This window comes from Dendrobates tinctorius, unplaced genomic scaffold (genome assembly GCF_039654945.1).
Source record: "Dendrobates tinctorius isolate UK_male_01 unplaced genomic scaffold, ASM3965494v1 ptg000063l, whole genome shotgun sequence".
In the NCBI taxonomy this organism is placed as follows: Eukaryota; Metazoa; Chordata; class Amphibia; order Anura; family Dendrobatidae; genus Dendrobates; species Dendrobates tinctorius.
Genome location: NW_027361731.1, coordinates 27,476,244 through 27,498,096, shown reverse-complemented (window position 1 = coordinate 27,498,096; position 21,853 = coordinate 27,476,244). Strand labels below are relative to the sequence as shown.

Genomic DNA, 21,853 nt, shown 5'->3' with positions numbered 1-21,853 from the left:
CTATATGCTGCACACATCACCTGTATACTGCCCCTATATACTGCACACATCACCTGTATACTGCCCCTATATACTGTACACATCACCTGTATACTGCCCCTATATACTGCACACATCATCTGTACATTGCCCCTATATGCTGCACACATCACCTGTATACTGCCCCTATATACTGCACACATCACCTGTATACTGCCCCTATATACTGTGCACATCACCTGTATACTGCCCCTATATACTGTACACATCACCTGTATACTGCCCCTATATACTGCACACATCACCTGTATACTTCCCCTATATACTGCGCACATCACCTGTATACTGCCCCTATATACTGCACACATCACCTGTATACTGCCCCTATATACTGCACACATCACCTGTATACTGCCCCTATATACTGCACACATCACCTGTATACTGCCCCTATATACTGTACACATCACCTGTATACTGCCCCTATATACTGCACACATCACCTGTATACTGCCCCTATATACTGTACACATCACCTGTATACTGCCCCTATATACTGCACACATCACCTGTATACTGCCCCTATATACTGTACACATCACCTGTATACTGCCCCTATATACTGCACACATCACCTGTATACTGCCCCTATATACTGCACACATCACCTGTATACTGCCCCTATATACTGTACACATCACCTGTATACTGCCCCTATCTACTGCACACATCACCTGTATACTGCCCCTATATACTGCACACATCACCTGTATACTGCCCCTATATACTGTACACATCACCTGTATACTGCCCCTATATACTGTACACATCGCCTGTATACTGCCCCTATATACTGTACACATCACCTGTACATTGTCCCTATATACTGTGCACATCACCTGTATACTGCCCCTATATACTGTACACATCACTTGTACATTGCCCCTATATACTGTACACATCACCTGTATACTGCCCCTATATACTGTACACATCACCTGTATACTGCCCCTATATACTGCACACATCACCTGTATACTGCCCCTATATACTGTACACATCACCTGTACACTGCCCCTGTATACTGCCCATATATACTGTACACATCACCTGTATGCTGCCCCTATATACTGTACACATCGCCTGTATGCTGCCCCTATATACTGTACACATCGCTTGTATGCTGCCCCTATATACTGTACACATCGCCTGTATGCTGCCCCTATATACTGTACACATCGCCTGTATGCTGCCCCTATATACTGTACACATCACCTGTATACTGCCCCTATATACTGCACACATCACCTGTATGCTGCCCCTATATACTGCACACATCACCTGTATGCTGCCCCTATATACTGCACACATCACCTGTATACTGCCCCTATATACTGCACACATCACCTGTATGCTGCCCCTATATACTGCACACATCACCTGTATGCTGCCACTATATACTGCACACATCACCTGTATTCTGCCCCTATATACTGCACACATCACCTGTATTCTGCCCCTATATACTGTACACATCGCCTGTATTCTGCCACTATATACTGTACACATCGCCTGTATGCTGCCCCTATATACTGCACACATCGCCTGTATGCTGCCCCTATATACTGCACACATCGCCTGTATGCTGCCCCTATATACTGCACACATCGCCTGTATGCTGCCCCTATATACTGTACACATCACCTGTATACTGCCCCTATATACTGTACACATCGCCTGTATGCTGCCCCTATTTACTGTACACTGCCCTCTGTATTATACACTGCACACCCTACACCTATATACTGCCCTATGTATTAAACACTGCACAACCTTCACCTATATACTGTACACTGCCCTCTGTATTATACACTGCACACCCTACACGTATATACTGTACACTGCCCTATGTATTATACACTGCACACCCTACACCTATGTACTGTACACTGCCCTATGTATTATACACTGCACACCCTACACCTATATACTGTACACTGCCCTATGTGTTATACACTGCACAACCTTCACCTATATACTGTAGACTGCCCTCTGTATTATACACTGCACACCCTTCACCTATATACTGTACACTGCCCTATGTGTTATACACTGCACACCCTATACCTATATACTGTAGACTGCCCTATGTATTATACACTGCACACCCTTCACCTATATACTGTACACTGCCCTCTGTATTATACACTGCACACCCTTCACCTATATACTGTACACTGCCCTATGTATTATACACTGCACACCCTACACCTATATACTGTACACTGCCCTATGTATTATACACTGCACACCCTACACCTATATACTGTAGACTGCCCTCTGTATTATACACTGCACACCCTATACCTATATACTGTACACTGCCCTCTGTATTATACACTGCACACCCTTCACCTATATACTGTACACTGCCCTCTGTATTATACACTGCACACCCTTCACCTATATACTGTACACTGCCCTATGTATTATACACTGCACACCCTACACCTATATACTGTACACTGCCCTATGTATTATACACTGCACACCCTACACCTATATACTGTACACTGCCCTATGTATTATACACTGCACACCCTTCACCTATATACTGTAGACTGCCCTATGTATTATACATTGCACACCCCTCATCTATTTTCAGTTACATGGTACAGGATAATGACACTGTCACTTGGGATACGGGACGTTGTCGCTAACGTTCGGGGTACGGGTCACTGATGCGGACTCTGGGTGGTGCGTGACGGTGACGCTGAACTCTGGGTGGTGCGTGACGGTGATGCTGACCCTGGGGGCCACGGGACGGTGACACTGACTCTGAGGGCTACCGGACGGTGACGCTGACCCTGGGGGCTACGGGACGCTGACTCTGGGTGGTGCGGGACGGTGACGCTGACTCTGGGTGGTGCGGGACGGTGACGCTGACTCTGGGTGGTGCGGGACGGTGACGCTGACTCTGGGTGGTGCGGGACGGTGACGCTGACTCTGGGTGGTGCGGGACGGTGACGCTGACTCTGGGTGGTGCGGGACGGTGACGCTGACTCTGGGTGGTGCGGGACGGTGACGCTGACTCTGGGTGGTGCGGGACGGTGACGCTGACTCTGGGTGTGTGCGGGACGGTGACGCTGACTCTGGGTGTGTGCGGGACGGTGACGCTGACTCTGGGTGGTGCGGGACGGTGACGCTGACTCTGGGTGGTGCGGGACGGTGACGCTGACTCTGGGGTGGTGCGGGACGGTGACGCTGACTCTGGGGTGGTGCGGGACGGTGACGCTGACTCTGGGGTGGTGCGGGACGGTGACGCTGACTCTGGGTGGTGCGGGACGGTGACGCTGACTCTGGGTGGTGCGGGACGGTGACGCTGACTCTGGGTGGTGCGGGACGGTGACGCTGACTCTGGGTGGTGCGGGACGGTGACGCTGACTCTGGGGTGGTGCGGGACTGTGACGCTGACTCTGGGGTGGTGCGGGACGGTGACGCTGACTCTGGGGTGGTGCGGGACGGTGACGCTGACTCTGGGTGGTGCGGGACGGTGACGCTGACTCTGGGTGGTGCGGGACGGTGACGCTGACTCTGGGGTGGTGCGGGATTGTGACGCTGACTCTGGGGTGGTGCGGGACGGTGACGCTGACTCTGGGGTGGTGCGGGACGGTGACCTAACTCCAGTGCTAGGGGATGGTGACGCTGGGAGTACGGGATGATGTTGATGTTGGGGTTCACTTCTCTCTTCCCCCTTTTCTCAGTCACTTTTTCTTCCTCCCCCCCCCCCCCAGTGCTGCTGTGATTATATTGTGGGGTCTTGGCCCACTGATTTGCCCCTGTGGTCTCTATAAGTCATGTTTCTTCTCTTCTCGTTCAGGGGCTTCGGGAAGCAGGGATTCCAGTGTCAAGGTAAGAGACGCCGTCTGTCGTGTCCTCGTCTGCTGCTTGTCCATCCAGAAAGTGGTGAATTGTTGGTAATTTCGGGGGTCTCAGGCTCATCCCCCCCGATCCGACCCTTTATATCTCCGCATAGCCTGGACGCTTTTGGGTTTTGTAGATTTGATCTTCCAATGGTGCAACATTTATGTAATGCATTGGTATCTGGCTCCTGTCACCGAGGTGATAGATGGGGGGGCCCCCCCAGAGGTGATAGACGAGGGATCCCCCCGCAGGTGATAGACGGGGGCTCCCCCAGAGGTGATAGATGGGGGGCCCCCCTAGAGGTGATGGATGGGGGCCCCCCGAGAGGTGATGGATGGGGGCCCCCCGAGAGGTGATAGATGGGGGGCCCCCCGAGAGGTGATAGATGGGGGCCCCCCGAGAGGTGATAGATGGGGGCCCCTCCAGAGGTGATAGACGGGGGCGCCCTCCCCGGAGGTGATAGACGGGGGCGCCCTCCCCGGAGGTGATAGACGGGGGCGCCCTCCCCGGAGGTGATAGACGGGGGCGCCCTCCCCGGAGGTGATAGACGGGGGCGCCCTCCCCGGAGGTGATAGACGGGGGCGCCCTCCCCGGAGGTGATAGACGGGGGCGCCCTCCCCGGAGGTGACAGACGGGGGCGCCCTCCCCCGTGTCTCTGATCTTATCTCTGTGAACCCTTCATTTCTCTGAGCGTTTATTTTTTCGCTCTTTACTCAGCGCTCGTTCACACCAGGTCGGGTGTCTGCAGTTTCTGATTTGCTCCTGGCTGTCACCTCTGATCTTCTGCCTCCTCATTGTCCTGTAATCTGCGGCTTCTCTCATGATCTTCTAATGAGCGGCGGTGTCTCTAGCTGATGGGGCGACGAACGAACCGCTGCAGCGCAGGTGGAGCAGAATGTGGTGTTACTGTTCTCTCTCCTGAGGCCGCAACACATGATCCACCCGCTCATATACTAGGACAATGCCTAGTGTGTCCTCTACACAGCGGCCCACGGGCTCCACAGGACACGGCGTCAGCAGCGGAGGAGGGGAGAAGAGGGGAGAAGCTGGTAGAAGAGAGGAAACTGAGACGGAGAGAAGAGGGGAGATGAGGAGAGGGAGTCGGGAAGAAGAGGTTAGACGGAGGGGAGAATATGAGGAGGAGAAGGGAGACGACGGGGAGACGGGAAGAAGAGGGGAGAAAGGGGAGTTCTGTTCCTCTTCGCTGTGATTTGCTGTGTTGTCCTGCGCTCTGCAGCCCTGCACTCTGCTCTGTTGCCCTGCACTGTGCTCCGTATGCTCTCTGCTCCGCTGCGCCTCTGTTGCCCTGCGCTCTGCTCCGCTGCGCCTCTGTTGCCCTGCGCTCTGCTCCGCTGCGCCTCTGTTGCCCTGCGCTCTGCTCCGCTGCGCCTCTGTTGCCCTGCGCTCTGCTCCGCTGCGCCTCTGTTGCCCTGCGCTCTGCTCCGCTGCGCCTCTGTTGCCCTGCGCTCTGCTCCGCTGCGCCTCTGTTGCCCTGCGCTCTGCTCCGCTGCGCCTCTGTTGCCCTGCGCTCTGCTCCGCTGCGCCTCTGTTGCCCTGCGCGCTGCTCCGCTGCTCCGCTGCGCCTCTGTTGCCCTGCGCGCTGCTCCGCTGCGCCTCTGTTGCCCTGCGCGCTGCGCCTCTGTTGCCCTGCGCTCTGCGCCTCTGTTGCCCTGCGCTCTGCGCCTCTGTTGCTCTGCTGCGCTGCGCCTCTGTTGCCCTGCGCTCTGCGCCTCTGTTGCCCTGCGCTCTGCTGCGCTGCGCCTCTGTTGCCCTGCGCTCTGCTGCGCTGCGCCTCTGTTGCCCTGCGCTCTGCTGCGCCTCTGTTGCCCTGCTGCGCTGCGCCTCTGTTGCCCTGCGCTCTGCTGCGCTGCGCCTCTGTTGCCCTGCGCTCTGCTCCGCTGCGCCTCTGTTGCCCTGCGCGCTGCTCCGCTGCGCCTCTGTTGCCCTGCGCTCTGCTCCGCTGCGCCTCTGTTGCCCTGCGCGCTGCTCCGCTGCGCCTCTGTTGCCCTGCGCGCTGCTCCGCTGCGCCTCTGTTGCCCTGCGCGCTGCGCCTCTGTTGCCCTGCGCCTCTGTTGCCCTGCGCTCTGCGCCTCTGTTGCCCTGCGCTCTGCGCCTCTGTTGCCCTGCGCTCTGCGCCTCTGTTGCTCTGCTGCGCTGCGCCTCTGTTGCCCTGCGCTCTGCGCCTCTGTTGCCCTGCGCTCTGCGCCTCTGTTGCCCTGCGCTCTGCTGCGCTGCGCCTCTGTTGCCCTGCGCTCTGCTGCGCCTCTGTTGCCCTGCTGCGCTGCGCCTCTGTTGCCCTGCGCTCTGCTGCGCCTCTGTTGCCCTGCTGCGCTGCGCCTCTGTTGCCCTGCGCTCTGCTGCGCTGCGCCTCTGTTGCCCTGCGCTCTGCTGCGCCTCTGTTGCCCTGCGCTCTGCTGCGCCTCTGTTGCCCTGCGCTCTGCTGCGCCTCTGTTGCCCTGCGCTCTGCTGCGCCTCTGTTGCCCTGCGCTCTGCTGCGCCTCTGTTGCCCTGCGCTCTGCTGCGCCTCTGTTGCCCTGCGCTCTGCTGCGCCTCTGTTGCCCTGCGCTCTGCTGCGCCTCTGTTGCCCTGCGCTCTGCTGCGCCTCTGTTGCCCTGCGCTCTGCTGCGCCTCTGTTGCCCTGCGCTCTGCTGCGCCTCTGTTGCCCTGCGCTCTGCTGCGCCTCTGTTGCCCTGCGCTCTGCTGCGCCTCTGTTGCCCTGCGCTCTGCTGCGCCTCTGTTGCCCTGCGCTCTGCTGCGCCTCTGTTGCCCTGCGCTCTGCTGCGCCTCTGTTGCCCTGCGCTCTGCTGCGCCTCTGTTGCCCTGCGCTCTGCTGCGCCTCTGTTGCCCTGCGCTCTGCTGCGCCTCTGTTGCCCTGCGCTCTGCTGCGCCTCTGTTGCCCTGCGCTCTGCTCCTTTGCGCCTCTGTTGCCCTGCGCTCTGCTCCTTTGCGCCTCTGTTGCCCTGCGCTCTGCTCCTCTGCGCCTCTGTTGCCCTGCGCTCTGCTCTGCTGCGCCTCTGTTGCCCTGCGCTCTGCTCTGCTGCGCCTCTGTTGCCCTGCGCTCTGCTCTGCTGCGCCTCTGTTGCCCTGCGCTCTGCTCCGCTGCGCCTCTGTTGCCCTGCGCTCTGCTCCGCTGCGCCTCTGTTGCCCTGCGCTCTGCTCCGCTGCGCCTCTGTTGCCCTGCGCTCTGCTCCGCTGCGCCTCTGTTGCCCTGCGCTCTGCTCCGCTGCGCCTCTGTTGCCCTGCGCTCTGCTCCGCTGCGCCTCTGTTGCCCTGCGCTCTGCTCCGCTGCGCCTCTGTTGCCCTGCGCTCTGCTCCGCTGCGCCTCTGTTGCCCTGCGCTCTGCTCCGCTGCGCCTCTGTTTCCCTGCGCTCTGCTCTGCTCCGCTGCGCCTGTTGCCCCGCGCTCTGCTCCGCTGCGCCTCTGTTGCCCTGCGCTCTGCTCCGCTGCGCCTCTGTTGCCCTGCGCTCTGCTCCGCTGCGCCTCTGTTGCCCCGCGCTCTGCTCCGCTGCGCCTCTGTTGCCCCGCGCTCTGCTCCGCTGCGCCTCTGTTGCCCCGCGCTCTGCTCCGCTGCGCCTCTGTTGCCCCGCGCTCTGCTCCGCTGCGCCTCTGTTGCCCCGCGCTCTGCTCCGCTGCGCCTCTGTTGCCCCGCGCTCTGCTCCGCTGCGCCTCTGTTGCCCCGCGCTCTGCTCCGCTGCGCCTCTGTTGCCCCGCGCTCTGCTCCGCTGCGCCTCTGTTGCCCCGCGCTCTGCTCCGCTGCGCCTCTGTTGCCCCGCGCTCTGCTCCGCTGCGCCTCTGTTGCCCCGCGCTCTGCTCCGCTGCGCCTCTGTTGCCCCGCGCTCTGCTCCGCTGCGCCTCTGTTGCCCCGCGCTCTGCTCCGCTGCGCCTCTGTTGCCCCGCGCTCTGCTCCGCTGCGCCTCTGTTGCCCCGCGCTCTGCTCCGCTGCGCCTCTGTTGCCCCGCGCTCTGCTCCGCTGCGCCTCTGTTGCCCCGCGCTCTGCTCCGCTGCGCCTCTGTTGCCCCGCGCTCTGCTCCGCTGCGCCTCTGTTGCCCCGCGCTCTGCTCCGCTGCGCCTCTGTTGCCCCGCGCTCTGCTCCGCTGCGCCTCTGTTGCCCCGCGCTCTGCTCCGCTGCGCCTCTGTTGCCCCGCGCTCTGCTCCGCTGCGCCTCTGTTGCCCCGCGCTCTGCTCCGCTGCGCCTCTGTTGCCCCGCGCTCTGCTCCGCTGCGCCTCTGTTGCCCCGCGCTCTGCTCCGCTGCGCCTCTGTTGCCCCGCGCTCTGCTCCGCTGCGCCTCTGTTGCCCCGCGCTCTGCTCCGCTGCGCCTCTGTTGCCCCGCGCTCTGCTCCGCTGCGCCTCTGTTGCCCCGCGCTCTGCTCCGCTGCGCCTCTGTTGCCCCGCGCTCTGCTCCGCTGCGCCTCTGTTGCCCCGCGCTCTGCTCCGCTGCGCCTCTGTTGCCCCGCGCTCTGCTCCGCTGCGCCTCTGTTGCCCCGCGCTCTGCTCCGCTGCGCCTCTGTTGCCCCGCGCTCTGCTCCGCTGCGCCTCTGTTGCCCCGCGCTCTGCTCCGCTGCGCCTCTGTTGCCCCGCGCTCTGCTCCGCTCCGCTGCGCCTCTGTTGCCCCGCGCTCTGCTCTGCTCCGCTGCGCCTCTGTTGCCCCGCGCTCTGCTCCGCTGCGCCTCTGTTGCCCCGCGCTCTGCTCCGCTGCGCCTCTGTTGCCCCGCGCTCTGCTCCGCTGCGCCTCTGTTGCCCCGCGCTCTGCTCCGCTGCGCCTCTGTTGCCCCGCGCTCTGCTCCGCTGCGCCTCTGTTGCCCCGCGCTCTGCTCCGCTGCGCCTCTGTTGCCCCGCGCTCTGCTCCGCTGCGCCTCTGTTGCCCCGCGCTCTGCTCTGCTCCGCTGCGCCTCTGTTGCCCCGCGCTCTGCTCCGCTGCGCCTCTGTTGCCCCGCGCTCTGCTCTGCTCCGCTGCGCCTCTGTTGCCCCGCGCTCTGCTCTGCTCCGCTGCGCCTCTGTTGCCCCGCGCTCTGCTCTGCTCCGCTGCGCCTCTGTTGCCCCGCGCTCTGCTCTGCTCCGCTGCGCCTCTGTTGCCCCGCGCTCTGCTCTGCTCCGCTGCGCCTCTGTTGCCCCGCGCTCTGCTCTGCTCCGCTGCGCCTCTGTTGCCCCGCGCTCTGCTCTGCTGCGCCTCTGTTGCCCCGCGCTCTGCTCCGCTGCGCCTCTGTTGCCCCGCGCTCTGCTCCGCCTCTGTTGCCCCGCGCTCTTTTGCCCTCTGCTCTGTCTCTGTTGCTCTGCGCTCTGCTCTGTTGCTCTGCGCTGTGCTTCGTTGCCCTGCAGTCTGTTGCGCTGCACTCTGCTCTGCTGTAGTTTTTTGTCTTTACAGTGCAGGGATTTTGAGGAGGGCTCTTAATGCGTCTGGATGTTGAGGGGGTCGCTCCTTATCTTCTTGGGGAGCAGGAACCTGTAAAGGGGCTGTGGATTATAAATAGTGTTTTTCCTCCAGAACAGCGCCCCCTAGTGTGCAGGCCGTGTGCCGATGGCCAATATTAGAGCTGAGCTGCAGTACCAGACACGTCCTTCATATACTGGGGGGCGCTGTTTCTATTCTCAGGATATATTTGAGGCTGCTTGGCACCTTCCTCCGCCTCTGATATTGCGAGTTCTTGGAGTGGAGCAATATGGCTGCCATGTGGGAGAGGAGAGCATTGCGAGCTCCGGTGATGATGGGGTTACTGCTGCCCCCCAACTATCCCCCATGTGATTTTCTGTTTGATCTGGCGTTTCCCCCGTGAACCGCAGTGTGAACGATTCCCAATTACCATATCAAGCAGCGACGCGGGGGGAAAGATGATAAGGGGGGCAGCAGGCGAGATAAGGGGGTAGATGACATGGGTAGGGGGCAGCAGGCGAGACAAGGGGGCAGGTGACACGGCTGGGGGGCAGCAGGCGAGACAAGGGGGCAGGTGACACGGGTGTGGGCAGCAGGCGAGACAAGGGGCAGATTACACGGGTGGGGGGCAGCAGGCGAGACATGGGGGTGCTGGTGACATGGGTGGGGGACAGCAGGCGAGACAAGGGGGCAGATGACACGGGTGGGAGGCAGCAGGCGAGACAAGGGGGTAGAAGACACGGGTGGGGTCAGCAGGCGAGACAAGGGGGCAGATGACACAGGTGGGGCAGCATGCGAGACAAGGGGGCAGATGACACGGGTGGGGGGGCAGCAGGCGAGGTAAGGGGGCAGATGACACGGGTGAGGGGGCAGCAGGCGAGACAAGGGGGCAGATGACACGGGTGGGGGGGCAGCAGGCGAGACAAGGGGGCAGATGACACGGGTGGGGGGGCAGCAGGCGAGACAAGGGAGCAGATGACACGGGTGGGGGGGCAGCAGGCGAGACAAGGGGGCAGATGACACGGGTGGGGGGGCAGCAGGCGAGGTAAGGGGGCAGATGACACGGGTGGGGGGGCAGCAGGCGAGACAAGGGGGCAGGTGACACGGGTGGGGGGCAGCAGGCGAGACAAGGGGGCAGATGACACGGGTGGGAGGCAGCAGGCGAGACAAGGGGGCAGAAGACACGGGTGGGGTCAGCAGGCGAGACAAGGGGGCAGATGACACGGGTGGGGTCAGCAGGCGAGACAAGGGGGCAGATGACACAGGTGGGGCAGCAGGCGAGACAAGGGGGCAGATGACACGGGTGGGGGGGCAGCAGGCGAGGTAAGGGGGCAGATGACACGGGTGAGGGGGCAGCAGGCGAGACAAGGGGGCAGATGACACGGGTGGGGGGGCAGCAGGCGAGACAAGGGGGCAGATGACACGGGTGGGGGGGCAGCAGGCGAGACAAGGGGGCAGATGACACGGGTGGGGGGGCAGCAGGCGAGGTAAGGGGGCAGATGACACGGGTGGGGGGGCAGCAGGCGAGACAAGGGGGCAGATGACACTGGTGGGGGGGCAGCAGGCGAGGTAAGGGGGCAGATGACACGGGTGGGGGGGCAGCAGGCGAGACAAGGGGGCAGGTGACACGGGTGGGGGGGAAGCAGGCGAGACAAGGGGGCAGATGACACGGGTGGGGGCAGATGACACGGGTGGGGTCAGCAGGCGAGACAAGGGGGCAGATGACACAGGTGGGGCAGCAGGCGAGACAAGGGGGCAGATGACACGGGTGGGGGGGCAGCAGGCGAGGTAAGGGGGCAGATGACACGGGTGAGGGGGCAGCAGGCGAGACAAGGGGGCAGATGACACGGGTGGGGGGGCAGCAGGCGAGACAAGGGGGCAGATGACACGGGTGGGGGGGCAGCAGGCGAGACAAGGGGGCAGATGACACGGGTGGGGGGGCAGCAGGCGAGACAAGGGGGCAGATGACACGGGTGGGGGGGCAGCAGGCGAGGTAAGGGGGCAGATGACACGGGTGGGGGGGCAGCAGGCGAGACAAGGGGGCAGATGACACGGGTGGGGGGGCAGCAGGCGAGGTAAGGGGGCAGATGACACGGGTGGGGGGGCAGCAGGCGAGGTAAGGGGGCAGATGACACGGGTGGGGGGGCAGCAGGCGAGACAAGGGGGCAGATGACACGGGTGGGGGGGCAGCAGGCGAGACAAGGGGGCAGATGACACGGGTGGGGGGGCAGCAGGCGAGGTAAGGGGGCAGATGACACGGGTGGGGGGGCAGCAGGCGAGACAAGGGGGCAGATGACACGGGTGGGGGGGCAGCAGGCGAGGTAAGGGGGCAGATGACACGGGTGGGGGGCAGCAGGCGAGACAAGGGGGCAGATGACACTGGTGGGGGGGCAGCAGGCGAGGTAAGGGGGCAGATGACACGGGTGGGGGGCAGCAGGCGAGACAAGGGGGCAGGTGACACGGGTGGGGGGGCAGCAGGCGAGACAAGGGGGCAGATGACACGGGTGGGGGCAGATGACACTGGTGGGGGCAGCAGGCGAGACAAGGGGGCAGATGACACTGGTGGGGGGGCAGCAGGCGAGGTAAGGGGGCAGATGACACGGGTGGGGGCAGCAGGCGAGACAAGGGGGCAGATGACACGGATGGGGGGGCAGCAGTATATTATATGTGTGAGGGGCAGCAGGCGAGACATGAGGGGGCAGATGACACCGGGGAGCAGACTCGGGACGCCATGATTGGGGGTATTACGCCCTGTGCGCCATCTTTGGGGGATCACACCTCTTATAAGATGTGCAGAGATTTGGGCTACGGTGTGATGAGGGTCCCCCACAGCCAAAACCTCAGGGATGACCTATACTGATGAGTGGCCTCAGGTCGCGGTGCAGGGCGGCCTATGATGGATACGGCCCTGTGGGCACAGAGAGCTATGTGTGTCCTCCTGCAGTGCAAAGCATGGGGGGCAGAATGTCAGCTTCAGTCACTGATCAGGCGATCTGCTCCAGGTGGTGTTTATTATTATTACAATTATTATTATTATGCATTTATATAGCGCCATTTATTCCATGGTGCTTTACATGTGAAAAGGGGAAATATAGACAAGTACAATAAACATGTGTAAGACAAGGGACACACAAGTACAGAAGGAGAGGGGACCCTGCCCGCGATGGCTCACAGTCTACTGGGATGGGTGAGGATACAGTGTTTACAGCTGATCTGACCATTACATGAGTTTTAGGAGCTGTGCTGCAGTGTAAAGCATGGGAGGCAGAAGTCTTGATCGTCATTGGTTGACCTCTGTCCGCCGGGCCCCCTGCTCAGGTTATTTTTAGGCGCTTTTGTTGCTGTCTCTGTTTCCAGCCCCTCGTCTCCTTGCTCAGCAGATTTGAGGGACCTTGTGCCCCTGTAGTCCCAGCCTCTGTTGTGACCACTCTGGCCCCGGGGGCTGTGCCTCATCCTCCTCTGCGCCCCCTGGAGGCGAAATTAAAAGCAAACAGGATGCTGCAGCTTTAAGGGGCCAGCTCCTGTGAGTATTTATTAAAGGGCCAGCGTCACATCTCCTGGAGAGAATCTTCAGCCAAGGGAAAAGCCTAGGATCTCTGCTTCCTATCAGTGAATGAAGAGTCCTGGCTGTTCACAGCTGAGGGTTTGGAACATTGTGTTATGTGAAATAAGAAGGTTACATTGTAAGCTCCTGGGTCAGGGTCCAGTCCAGACATTATAGTAAGAGGGGTACTGCCTGCACCTGATGAGGGGGAGGGCAGGGGCATGTGCGAGCCCAGCATCCGCTCTGCCTGTATCCCCTCTTCCTGCAGCCGCCCTGCCTGTGCCACCCTCTGCCTGCACCCCCTCTGCCCTTTCTGCCTGCGCCCCCTCTGCCCTTTCTGCTTGCGCCCCCACTGCTCTTTCTGCCTGCGCCCCTGCGCCCCCTCTACCTCTGCCCCTGCGCCCCCTCTGCCTGCGCCCCCTCTGCCTGCGCCCCCTCTGCCTGCGCCCCCTCTGCCTGCGCCCCCTCTGCCTGCGCCCCCTCTGCCTGCGCCCCCTCTGCCTGCGCCCCCTCTGCCTGCGCCCCCTCTGCCTGCGCACCCTCTGCCTGCGCACCCTCTGCCCCCGCGCCCCCTCTACCTCTGTCCCTGCGCCCCCTCTGCCTGCGCCCCCTCTGCGTACCCTCTGGCCCCCTCTGCCTGCGCCCCCTCTGCCTCTGCCCCCGCGCCCCCTCTACCTCTGCCCCTGCGCCCCCTCTGCCTGCGCCCTCTCTGCCTGCGCCCCCTCTGCGTACCCTCTGCCCCCGCGCCCCCTCTACCTCTGTCCCTGCGCCCCCTCTGCCTGCACCCCCTCTGCGTACCCTCTGGCCCCCTCTACCTCTGCCCCTGTGCCCCCTCTGCCTGCGCCCCCTCTGCGTACCCTCTGGCCCCCTCTGCCCCCGCGCCCCCTCTACCTCTGCCCCTGCGCCACCTCTGCCTGCGCCCTCTCTGCCTGCGCCCCATCTGTGTACCCTCTGGCCCCCTCTACCTCTGCCTCTGGCCCCCTCTGCCCCCGCGCCCCTTCTACCTCTGCCTCTGCGCCCCCTCTGCCTGCGCCCCCTCTGCGTACCCTCTGGCCCCCTCTGCCCCCGCGCACCCTCTACCTCTGCCCCTGCGTCCCCTCTGCCTGCGCCCTCTCTACCTGCGCCCCCTCTGCTTACCCTTTGCCCTCCCTCTGCCTCCTGCGCCGCCTCTGCCTGCACCCCCTTTTCCCCCTGCACCCCCTTTTCCGCCTGCACCCCCTTTTCCGCCTGCACCCCCTTTTCCCCCTGCACCCCCTCTGCCTGCACCCCCTTTTCCCCCTGTGCCCCCTTTGCCTGCACCCTCTGCACCCCCTTTTCCCCGTGCCCCCTCTGCCTGCACCCCTTTCCCCCTGTGCCCCCTCTGCCTGCACCCCCTTTTCCCCCTGCGCCCCCTCTGCCTGCACCCCCTTTTCCCCCTGTGCCCCCTTTGCCTGCACCCTCTGCACCCCCTTTTCCCTCTGTGCCCCCTCTGCCTGCACCCTCTGCACCCCCTTTTCCCCCTGTGCCCCCTCTGCCTGCACCCCCTTTTCCGCCTGCGCCCCCTCTGCCTGTACCCTGCTCCTGCTCCTTCCTGCTGGCAGCCGCACAGATTTCTGCAGATTCTGACCTTTAACAAGTATTTGCTTTCCTCTATATTTATCTGTCCGCCGGTGCGGAGCTGTTGGTGTCACCTCCGCACAGCACGGGGTGCGATAGTGAGCGCAGAGGTGTCATGTCTGATCGCGGGTGTGCGGCCCCCTTGTATTCAGACTGGTGACCCCTGCCACTCTGCAGTGCCAGGAACTCCTGGACCGACTGAGCTCTGCGGGTTTGTTGCTGTGTGTCAGTGCAGACAGTCCTCCACTCACATCCGTCTCTTTACAGTGTGTCGGTTGGGAGGATCGTTATCCCCGGACACACTGTAACAAACACTCAGCCGTTGGTTTCAGGTCTCGGCCTCCGGATGTGACCACTTTCCATTCACTGACAGTTAGCGCCAATCTTGAAACCATAAGGACGTGAATAGTCACAAAGTCTGATAGAAGGTTCTACAATGAGCCAGGTTATTTACATGGGACTGACTCCTCTATAATGTGTGTACAGTGATTCCCGCATAACAACGCGACCTGTCCAGAGGGGGCGCTGCTGGAAGTTTCAGTGCTGACGCATCGCACGACACTCTGTTTCCACAATTCTAGTGGTTTTTGCCATTTTCACCCACTGGTGTCACCGTGAGAAAATGCTCCATGACTGAGTAATCGCACTTCCTTCTCTGTAATCCATCTACTACATGTGACCGAAAACGGGGCTTAAAGGGGAAGTGCAGCCAAAAATTAACAGATGGATTCCCATACCATCACACCTAGAAAGACTCTCCACAATTGGCATTTTCCACCAGAGCTGCACTCACTATTCTACTGGTGCAGTCACTGTGTACATACATTACTGATCCTGAGTTACATCTTGTATTATACTCCAGAGCTGCACTCGCTATTCTGCTGGTGCAGTCACTGTGTACATACATTACATTACTGATCCTGAGTTACATCCTGTATTATACCCCAGAGCTGCAATCACTATTCTGCTGGTGCAGTCACTGTGTACATGCATTACATTACTGATCCTGAGTTACATCCTGTATTATACTCCAGAGCAGCACTCGCTATTCTGTAGCTTCAGAGCTGAAATCTCCCAGCTCCCCTACCATGTCCTGGTGATTTGTATCCTGGGACATGGCTTCTCGTCTGGCAGTAATCTTTTCTTCTTTGCCTATCACCTTGATGACTGTTTCCAGTAGTGAGCAGTATTCTAGTGAGTGCTGCTCTGGAGTCTTGGATCCTGCAGTTGATCTGGTGGACCTCATTAGGAGTACGGGCACTTGTGTCCTGTGGATGATGGGGGATGGCTGTGGTTGGATTTCTCTTGGTATTATTGAGCTGCTAATGAATCGCACCATCCCTTTTAGTTCCTGATGCGGCAGAGCTGTGTGCGTGCGGTGCGGCAGAGCTGTGTGCGTGCGGTGCGGCAGAGCTGTGTGCGTGCGGTGCGGCAGAGCTGTGTGCGTATGATGCGGCAGAGCTGTGTGCGTGCGTTGCTGCATAGCTTTATGCGTGTGGTGCGGCAGAGCTGTATGCGTGCGATGCGGTAGAGCTGTATGCATGTATTGTTGCCGAGCTATATTCGTGCGGTGCGGTTCCGCAGAGCTGTATGCGTGCGGTGCGGCAGAGCTGTGTGCATGCGTTGCTGCCAAGCTGTATTCGTGCGGTGCGGCAGAGCTGTGTGCATGCGTTGCTGCCGAGCTGTATGCGTGCGGTGCGGCAGAGCTGTGTGCGTGCGATGCGGCAGAGCTGTGTGCGTGCGTTGCGGCAGAGCTGTGTGCGTGCGTTGCGGCAGAGCTGTGTGCGTGCGTTGCGGCAGAGCTGTGTGCGTGCGTTGCGGCAGAGCTGTGTGCGTGCGTTGCGGCAGAGCTGTGTGCGTGCGGTGCGGCCGAGCTGTGTGCGTGCGGTGCGGCCGAGCTGTGTGCGTGCGTTGCTGCAGAGCTGTATGGGTGCGTTGCGGCAGAGCTGTATGCGTGCGGTGCGGTAGAGCTGTATTCATGCGTTGCTGATGTATGATCTCTGCTCCTGGAGCCGTTCCCACATCGCGGTCTCTGGAGAGCAGAATCTGACAGATTATGGAGGATCGTTTAAAGGGGATTTCTCTTCTGTAATTAATCCCTGGCTTAATGTTGGCAGCAATCGCTGCAGTGTTAAAGGGGAAGGCAGCGCAGTGCATTATGGGAGTGCAGTGTCTGCGGGACAGCGGTGGTCTGAGGGGCGGGGCATGACACCGGCATGGGAAGGATGGGACTGGAGTGTGAGCCGTGATGATGTCATCAGTGGGCGATGACCTTATTATCGCCCCCATCAGCTGCGTCTCCTCGTTAACCCTTTTTTCGCCGGTCTGGCTGACCTGCGGATAATGCGGGGGCCGCCATCCTGCTTGGCACTGCGGCGGGCGTCAGCTGCGCCTGGCACGGGGGGCATCGGAATAAGTGGCTCGTTATTTGTCCGCTACTCTAACAATAGCGCATTGTGGCCGCCGCTCCTGCACCAAGTGCCCGTGTGTCCCGGGCGAGCGGCCAGATGGCGGCAGCGGGGGCGCCTCTCGTGCAGCTCCGCTCCTTCCCTCCACTGTCCAGACCTCTGCTCGCGGTCAGTTCACAGCTGGGGTTTTGTTACAGGTGTATTCCAATTCTTTGCTTCCATGATCAGATTCATTGTAGCAAACACTCAGCAGTGCCAGAAGAAAGTGGCCGGACCTGTGAGAAGTAATGCAGGTTCACAGCCTGCTGGTGAGGAGCAGGGTGTCAGGCCGGCGGTTGGGTGGGGCCGGTCAGGCCGGATTCCTCTGCTCAGTCTTTCTGTTTTTTTATTTTTTTTTGGGGGGGGGGGGGGTCAGTGAAGATGAAAGGTCGCTTCCTTATTGCTTCCTTATCGCCGTCTCCGCAGTGTCAGGTGTTACACTGTGACAAGCGCCGCTCTGCAGGTGGTAGATTACACCTGGACTTGGGTCACTGAGTGCTGCTCCACAGGTGGCAGATTACACCTAAACTTGGGTCGCTGAGCGCTGCTCTGCGGTTGGCAGATTACACCTGGACTTGGGTCACTGAGCACTGCTCCACAGGTGCCAGTTTACACCTGTAGTTGGGCCTCCGATCGCCGCCCTGCAGGTGCCAGATTACACCTCCACTTGGGTCGTCGAGCGCAGCCCTGCAGGTGACAGATTACACCTGGACTTGGGTCACTTAGCGCAGCTCTGCAGGTGGCAGATTGCACCTGGACTTGGGTCACTGAGCACTGCTCTGTAGTTAACAGATTGCACCTGGACTTGGGTCACTGAGCACTGCTCCGCGGTTGGCAGATTACACCTGGACTTGGGTCACCGAGCGCAGCTCTGCAGTTGGCAGATTGCACCTGGACTTGGGTCACTAAGTGCTGCTCCGCAGGTAGTACAGTACTCCTGGACTTGAGTCACTGAGCACTGCTCTGCAGTTGGCAGATTGCACCTGGACTTGGGTCCCTGAGCACTGCTCCGCAGTTGGCAGATTGCACCTGCACTTGGGACACTGAGCACTGCTCCGCAGTTGGCAGATTGCACCTGGACTTCGGTCACTGAGCGCAGCTCTGCAGGTGGCAGATTACACCTGGACTTGGGTCACTTAGCGCAGCTCTGCAGGTGCCAGATTACACCTGGACTTGGGTCACTTAGCGCAGCTCTGCAGGTGGCAGATTACACCTGGACTTGGGTCACTTAGCGCAGCTCTGCAGGTGGCAGATTACACCTGGACTTGGGTCACTGAGCACTGCTCTGCAGTTGGCAGATTGCACCTGGACTTGGGTCACTGAGCACTGCTCTGCAGTTGGCAGATTGCACCTGGACTTGGGTCACTGAGCACTGCTCTGCAGTTGGCAGATTGCACCTGGACTTGGGTCACTGAGCACTGCTCCGCGGTTGGCAGATTACACCTGGACTTGGGTCACCGAGCGCAGCTCTGCAGTTGGCAGATTGCACCTGGACTTGGGTCACTGAGCACTGCTCCGCAGTTGGCAGATTGCACCTGGACTTGGGTCACTGAGCGCAGCTCTGCAGTTGGCAGATTGCACCTGGACTTGGGTCACTGAGCGCAGCTCTGCAGGTGCCAGATTACACCTGGACTTGGGTCACTGAGCACTGCTCCGCAGTTGACAGATTGCACCTGGATTTGGGTCACCGAGCTCAGCTCTGCAGGTGACAGATTACACCTGGACTTGGGTCACCGAGCGCAGCTCTGCAGGTGGCAGATTACACCTGGACTTGGGTCACCCATCGCCGCTCCGCAGGTGCCAGATTACACCTGGATTTGGGTCACTGAGCGCTGCTCCACAGGTGTTAGATTACACCTGGATTTGGGTCACTGAGCGCTGCTCCACAGGTGTTAGATTACACCTGGACTTGGGTCACTGAGCGCTGCTCCGCATTTGGCAGATTACACCTGGACTTGGGTCACTGAGCGCTGCTCCGCTTTTGGCAGATTGCACCTGGACTTGGATCACTGAGCGCCACTCTGCAGGTGGCAGATTACACCTGTATTTGGTCACTGAGCGCTGCTCTGCAGGTGGCAGATTACACCTGTATTTGGTCACTGAGCGCTGCTCTGCAGGTGGCAGCTTACACCCGGACTTGGGTCACTATTTGTGGGTGTCGGAGGCTTTCTCAAAGCACAATCCCCCCCCCCCCACGCCGGCGATCCGAGGGCCAGTCCCTGCCATCCAGTAGCACGGGACAGTTTGGGGGTCTTGGGTCAGCTCTTGACCCGTGCGCCTCTCCAGGTCTCTGCTTGCTGTGAGTGCACAGTAATGTGAGGCCTCCCTGACTTATCCCTGCTCATACAGCTGAGCATTTGTTCCAACGTGTCAGTGTGGAGTCCCCAGTGGATTGTCTGCAGTGGACACGTTGCAGCAGAGATGTCGGCTGTGCGAGGGTCCGTCTCCCCCAGACTCGTCCACCTTCGCTCTAATGGGGGATTATGCTCTTAATCTGTTTACAATGGGGGCTCCGTCCTGTGTATACGAGGCAGGTCGAGGTGTCAGCACAGCCGGAGCCCCGCACCGAGCACTCATACAGGAGGATTAGGGGAGCGGTCATTGGGGGCATGAATAACGCCTGTCCTGGTCTTGTGCCCCCACCCCGGACAGAGGCCTGTGCCTCCTCATGTGAAGGAATCCTAGCCCCCGGTATATGCGTCCTCGACATCGTCACATGGAGCCGCCTGGAATGTCGCCTCTTGTTTTGTCTTCTGGATCTATAGACATTAATGACTGACTTCTGTTCCCTGGTCCTCAGTATCACTGAGCCACCTTCTATGTACAAGGTGTGTCTGGGCCTCGGTATCACTGAGCCACCCCTCCATGTACAGGATATGTCTGGGTCACGGTACCAATGAGCCACCCATGGACAGAATTTGTTTGGGCCTCAGTATCATTGAGCCCTTTATGGACAGAGACTATGTCTGCGCTTCGGTACCACTGAGCCCCTCATGGACAGGATATGTCCAGGCCTCAGTATCACTGAGCCTCTCCTTGTACATGACATGTACACTCCCTAGCCTCGGTATTACTGAGGCTCATCATGTACAGCATGTGTCCGGGCCTCGATCACTGAGCCTTCTCATGTACAGGATGCTTCAGGGCCTCTGTATCACTGAGCCTTCTCATGTACAGGATGCTTCAGGGCCTCTGTATCACTGAGCCTTCTCATGTACAGGATGTGTCTGGGCCTCTGTATCACTGAGCCTTCTCATGTACAGGATGTGTCTGGGCCTCTGTATCACTGAGCCTTCTCATGTACAGGATGTGTCTGGGCCTCTGTATCACTGAGCCTCTTCATGTACAAGATGTGTCTGGGCCTCTGTATCACTGAGCCTTCTCATGTACAGGATGCTTCAGGGCCTCTTTATCACTGAGCCTTCTCATGTACAGGATGTGTCTGGGCCTCTGTATCACTGAGCCTTCTCATGTACAGGATGTGTCTGAGCCTCTGTATCACTGAGCCTCCTCATGTACAGGATGTGTCTGGGCCTCGGTATTACTGAGCCTCCCCCATGTACTGGATGTTTCCGCTCCTTAACCTCAGTATCACTGAGCTTCCCCATGTATAGGATGTGTCTGGGCCTCTTTATCACTGAGCCTCCTCATGTACAGGATTTGTCTGGACCTCTGTATCACTGAGCCTCCTCATGTACTGCATGTGTCCGGGCCTCTGTCACTGAGCCTTCTCATGTACAGGATGTTTCAGGGCCTCTGTATCACTGAGTCTCCTCATGTACAGGAAGTTTCTGGACCTCTGTATCACTGAGTCTCCTCATGTACAGGAAGTTTCTGGACCTCTATCACTGAGCCTCCTCATATACAGGATGTGTCTGGGCCTCTGTACCACTCAGCCTTCTCATGTACAGGATGTGTCTGGGCCTCTGTATCACTGAGCCTTCTCATGTACAGGATGTCTGGGCCTCTGTATCACTGAGCCTTCTCATGTACAGGATGTGTCTGGGCCTCTGTATCACTGAGCCTTCTCATGTACAGGATGTGTCTGGGCTTCGGTATTACTGAGCCTCCTCATGTACAGGATGTGTTCGGGCCTCGGTATCACTGAACCTCCTCATATACAGGATGTGTCTGGGCTTCGGTATTACTGAGCCTCCCCCATGTACTGGATGTGTCCGCTCCCTAGCCTCGGTATCACTGAGTCTCATGTACAGGATGTGTTCGGGCCTCTTTATCACTGAGCCTCCTCATGTACAGGATGTGTTCGGGCCTCGGTATCACTGAACCTCCTCATATACAGGATGTGTCTGGGCTTCGGTATTACTGAGCCTCCCCCATGTACTGGATGTGTCCGCTCCCTAGCCTCGGTATCACTGAGTCTCATGTACAGGATGTGTTCGGGCCTCTTTATCACTGAGCCTCCTCATGTACAGGATGTGTTCGGGCCTCGGTATCACTGAGCCTCCTCATGTACAGGATGTGTCTGCGCCCCAGGCCTCGGTATCACTGAGCCTCCTCATGTACACATTGTGTCTGCTCCCCAGGTCTCGGTATCACCAAGCCTCCCCGTATACAGGTGTCTGGAGCACAGGCCATGCTCCTTTCTGCTTGTTACAAAGTTGCCACTAGAGAAGAGAGGCTGATACATTGTAACCAACCCTCAGCTATGTGTGAGGAGGATGAGGCCAAGGATCCAGGTCACTGTCAGAATGCAGCGTTGCAGAGCTCCATTGAATGGACTCCAGCCCCCTGTACAAGAGGGTCCGTCCGTGCTGATATGAGGCGTTGGGGGCCTCAGATCATGTTCTTCTCCCTCACTACACCCGGGACATGTGCAGCCAGGAAGTGAGCGGTCCGAGCAGAAACTTGGCCCCACGTCACCAAGAAACCCGGAGTTTACATCTCCGAAGTGTTCTCTCTGGAATCCAAGCAAACAGATCATGTTTTCCCTTTTATGGTGTCGCAGCAGCTCCAGAAATAAAGCATCGGCCTAG

The 21,853-nt window shown here is 59.7% G+C and overlaps 1 protein-coding gene across 3 annotated transcripts in view; it reads left to right on the top strand.

Annotated features, from left to right (window-relative positions):
- Window positions 1-21,853, top strand: part of LOC141094037 (protein kinase C alpha type) — a 230,604-nt gene that overhangs the window by 2,274 nt on the left and 206,477 nt on the right. For all 3 annotated transcript variants that reach the window (XM_073579742.1, XM_073579743.1, XM_073579744.1), the window contains exon 2: window positions 3,860-3,891. In XM_073579742.1, the coding sequence (XP_073435843.1) occupies window positions 3,860-3,891 (32 nt within the window). The remainder of the gene's footprint in view (window positions 1-3,859; window positions 3,892-21,853) is intronic.